This window comes from Amborella trichopoda, chromosome 9 (genome assembly GCF_054954075.1).
Source record: "Amborella trichopoda isolate Santa Cruz 75 chromosome 9, AtrichopodaSantaCruz75HAP2 v2.0, whole genome shotgun sequence".
Taxonomy (NCBI): Eukaryota; Viridiplantae; Streptophyta; class Magnoliopsida; order Amborellales; family Amborellaceae; genus Amborella; species Amborella trichopoda.
This window is the reverse complement of record NC_142344.1, coordinates 3088235-3092531: the sequence shown is the minus strand read 5'-3', so window position 1 is coordinate 3092531 and position 4297 is coordinate 3088235. Positions and strand designations below refer to the sequence as shown.

General features: G+C 35.4%; 1 protein-coding gene across 1 annotated transcript; it reads right to left on the bottom strand.

Annotated features, from left to right (window-relative positions):
* Positions 1–533: 533 nt before the first annotated feature.
* LOC18437701 (S-adenosyl-L-methionine-dependent methyltransferases superfamily protein) lies at positions 534–3674 on the bottom strand. The gene is made up of 2 exons (XM_006847901.4): positions 3001–3674; positions 534–1529 (listed from the first exon to the last, which is right to left on the bottom strand). The coding sequence occupies exons 1-2, from the start codon at positions 3402–3404 to the stop codon at positions 872–874; spliced, it is 1062 nt and encodes a 353-aa protein (XP_006847964.1). The 5' UTR covers positions 3405–3674; the 3' UTR covers positions 534–871.
* Between the last annotated feature and the right edge of the window lie 623 nt (positions 3675–4297).

The following is a 4297-nucleotide window of genomic DNA, read 5'->3' as shown; positions in this document are numbered from 1 at the left end:
TAAATAAACATGCTTACTAGGTAAGAGTAAGATAAAGGGTTCACCAGCCAGGTGTATATCGTGAAGACCTCGAATCCAATACCAACTATCCAGGTTTTGGGACGGAATTCATGCATACCTTGTTGCATGATATAAGAAAAAGCTAGTTTCATATAAGCAAACAATTCACAAATCCTTCAATATGATCATAGTATTGCATATAAAACGACTGAAAATACGTTAATTAAAAAAAATGAAATAACGATAATATAAACCGATCTAAAATAGTTGGGATAAGGCTCGGATGCTAATGATGACGATGAAATAAAGAGAATGAATATAGGTCCTTGAAGGGAGAGAGTGCATCAAGCTGTTCACAAGGGGCCAACTTGATCCTCTTCCCCAGGGATCCCAGATGAGGTAACCCTAGGAGAGCCGTCTTGAACAAAATACAATATGTTTTCAAAGACATTTTGAATATAGGTCCCTCCAACCGATCTCATTGGAGGTACAACAGCATGTCAATCAAATTAACATCATGAGGACACTGGAAGGGTTCTGACTTCTGATTAACTATTTTACTCATTTTCCAAAATACAAAAATGGATTTACCACAACCAGTTTCCAACAATAATCTTCTCTCCAATGTTGAGAAAAAAATATTTCAAGAAATTGCATCAGGCATGAAATGTATAAGCATGAAATCCCCACATTTTCTAGCACAAACAGAAGGTCCACTTCAAAAATTAGAATCCAATCTACCATCTTGCTCCTCATGAAAAATATCAGATTAGATGACCAACCATCAACATCCAGCAAAAGTGAAGCCTCCAATGAAATCTAAACCCCAGATGAAGATTGTCTAAGCACAAATCATATCTGATTGTGAAATCTAAGCCCCAGACTCAGACCGTCTAAACTCGAACCATATCTCGTAATGATTGAACAAGAGGCTATCATGAGTATGTTTCCCAACATACTCGAGACCAAGCCCTTTAAGCCGTTGTGCACACTCTTCTCCACGCAATCTGGTACAAAACTTTATATTGTGAGAAACAAAAATGCGCCCTTTGTATGGCCTCAATCTCGAAGCAAGCCTTTCAAGGCCAACCCAAACAAGAGCATCTGGCATATGGAGAAAAACTGCACTTGCATAAATAAGATCATATGTGACCCCTGACCCAAACCCACTAAAGTCCATGTCTTCTCCTTTGAAAATTATAGGACGCTTGTGCAAGAGACCATGTGAAGGAAGCTCGTATCTGAAGGCTGCCATGAGTGACAATTCATCCCTTTCGAGACAGTGGAAATGGGAAGGGTCTAGATAACGAATAAAATGCAGTCCCACCCTCAAAGTGCCACATCCAATCTCTAAAACAAGGTCACCTGGCTTCAATTTAACGGAGCTTCCAAGAAATTCAAACACATCCCGCCCTCCTGCCCAAGGCTCTCCATAGTTGCTGTGGTGCTCCTCTACAAGAAGTTCCCCGGGGCAAGGTAGAGCTGTGTGATCATTCGTGCCATCTTCATAGTGTGAAATTCCCTTGAACCTGTCAAGAAAATCCTCATAATACCTTAGAGAGAGATCAAGCTCAAAAACCACGGAAGTATTTATGTTAAAGGAATGCATAAAACAGAAACTTACTACCTGCTTGCAACAATATTTGTGAGTTTCAAAGGTAAAATATAATATAAAGTAGAATTAATACATTCACATTCCAAAACAAAGGGAGACATTAAAAAAAAGTAGAATTAATACATTTAAAATTATACAAATTGGATCATATAACTGACATCCATATTTTATTCACTATACATTCAATTGGGAAGGCCAACTAAATTTTGGTGATGACCTTTTTTTATTTTACAGATTTTTGGGCTACTTTCTAATTGAAGATTTTGATAACAAACTGATTCTCCTATTCTATTAGGTGTATAACTATTCATGATCAATCGATAAAGATCAATAGAAATTGATTTCATGATATGACCATGACCATTTTTGCAAAAATAGGGGGTTTCCTTTATTTCTTCATATTTGTAGCAGTTACCAACGTTTAGCTTTTCTTTTTTATTTTTTGTGTATCTGCAAAAACAGCAATGCATCCATTTTACGCATTAGACAACCATATATCCATACTTACAACCAGAGAGCAATATCTTTTATAACTCGATTATAGAAAGGAAACAAAAGAGTAAGACCAAAGGTTTGCAAACCCATAGGAGGAAGAATCTTTACAATAACTATTAGGAGTATAAGGACCTGAAGGGAATGTAATGCAACCAAACCAACAATGAAGAAAATAATCCCACCAAACCACGTGGAAAACAAAAGAGGTAGCATTCGCCATATTCGTGTGTGACTATAAAACGTTCTAGGATATTTATGGCGTTCACTCCACATTACCTATCAAACTATGAATTACTTTAACATCCAAACAATTTATTTGCACATGAGTAATTGGATTTTGTGGCCATGATAACACTGAACTGGCATTTCAGTTCAGGTTTTGAACAATCACAGGCAGAATTCCACATGATTTTATGCAAATTGTCAAAACTGATTAAAAAAAGAGCGATGATTCAACTATAACTCAAGGCAACATTACACTTCTCATTGTCAACTAGGGTATTTGAGGTCAACTTCATGAAAAATGTTCAAGTAACGCCTTCTATTTCCAGGCTAAAACCATAAAAAAGCATGAATTTTACTGACTGATGCTTACCACTCCAACAAAAAAAAGTATGAAACTCACAATAATGACTAAGAAAAGCGTCATATTTAATCGAAAAGCAATATCTGGTTCTGCACTTCCCAAACAGACTGGACAAAAACATTGATAAAACAATCCTATTTCTCTAAATGCACCAAAATTAATACAGAAAAAAGATATTCAGGACGTAAATGGAACATAAACCTGCCATAAAACCAGATATCACAAAACCCTATTTCTCTGCAAATGCCCATAAAAACCCTGGTAATCAATTCAGCACTCCCTAAATGCGAATTAAAGTACTTACTTGGTGAGATCTTCAAGCTGTTGAGCTCGAGTGCGAGGATTGATCCCCTTTCGAAGAGCATGCCAACCTTCTGTTGTGTTGGGTGGTTCTCCCAAACTATTTCTCTGCAACTGATCCTTCACCCATTCTATATCTTCCCTTGAAGGTCCAATAGGTTCAATGGCTCCCTGAAACTGGATCTCGCCATGGTTTTCTCTCTCACTGTATTCTTTAGACTGAGTGATGGAATTAATACCTCCCTGAAACTGGATCTGGCCATTATCTACTCTGTTGAGGTTCCTAGGGTTAGTGTAACATATAGAAGGGAGGTCGAAGAAAACAGGGACAAAGAGACAGAGAAAGAGAAAAAGAACGAGAGCTGATCCAGCAAATAAAATGGGCACAGATAAGGCTTTGGAAACCATTGCTTTTAGGAAGCAGCATAGAGAGAGAGTGTGCGCTGCCCAGTGAGTTGGTTGGGTTGGAAGTTTGGAACGATGAATTAATGATTTGGATGCAAGCAAATAGATATGGGGAAAAGTGATAGAGCGTTGCAGGAATTAAAGATGCAACTCAATAATCATGAAAAGTTGTTTTAAATGTTAAAAAATAAACTCGAGATATATGAATATCAAATAATAATAATAATAATTATTGAATCCCATACATCTTGCATCGTAATTTTTAGACCAATCATTTTTTAGATTTCCATATGTTTATATATCGTTGATTTTAACTATTGGAGTTTAATTTTTTATAATTATATATGAATATAGATTTTAAGATAAGGGTGTGGTTTCTATAAGGTTGCAACCTTAAACAATCCAATTAAAGTGTTTTAAATTTGATCATAACATATAAATTTGATATATAATTCTTAGGATTATCTCAAAATCAATTTTCATTTATAATTATAAAATTTTAAACTACAAAAATGGTTAAAATCAAATAGATCTATAAATATATGAAAATTTTGAAAATTGACGATCTAGATTAGTGTGTTGTGAGATGTTTTTTCATACTCATACATATCAATGTCAAGATGCTCAATTAGAGGGTTTTTCAATATTAAAACAACTTTTTCCCGATATACTTTTTAGGTGCATCCATAGTTCTACATTTGAAGGTTGCAACCTTATATAAACTTTTTCCTGAAGATAATCTTGAGATTTTTTACACCAAAAGTTTATGTTATGATAAATTTTGGAGGTGCGCCTTTTTCAGATTGTTTAATACTGCAACCACACCCAACAAATATTATTTCCTATTCTCGACACTGTAACTTCATGGGAAAACTATTCCCCAAATATTGAAATCC

What these genes read in the sequence shown, in the direction of transcription:
- LOC18437701 (XM_006847901.4), bottom strand. Translation starts at nt 3,404, where the DNA reads ATGGTTTCCAAAGCCTTATCTGTGCCCATTTTATTTGCTGGATCAGCT. An exon ending in CAGCTTGAAGATCTCACCAA is followed by an intron (nt 1,530 to 3,000) that starts GTAAGTACTTTA and finishes TTTTCTTGACAG; the next exon opens with GTTCAAGGGAATTTCACACT.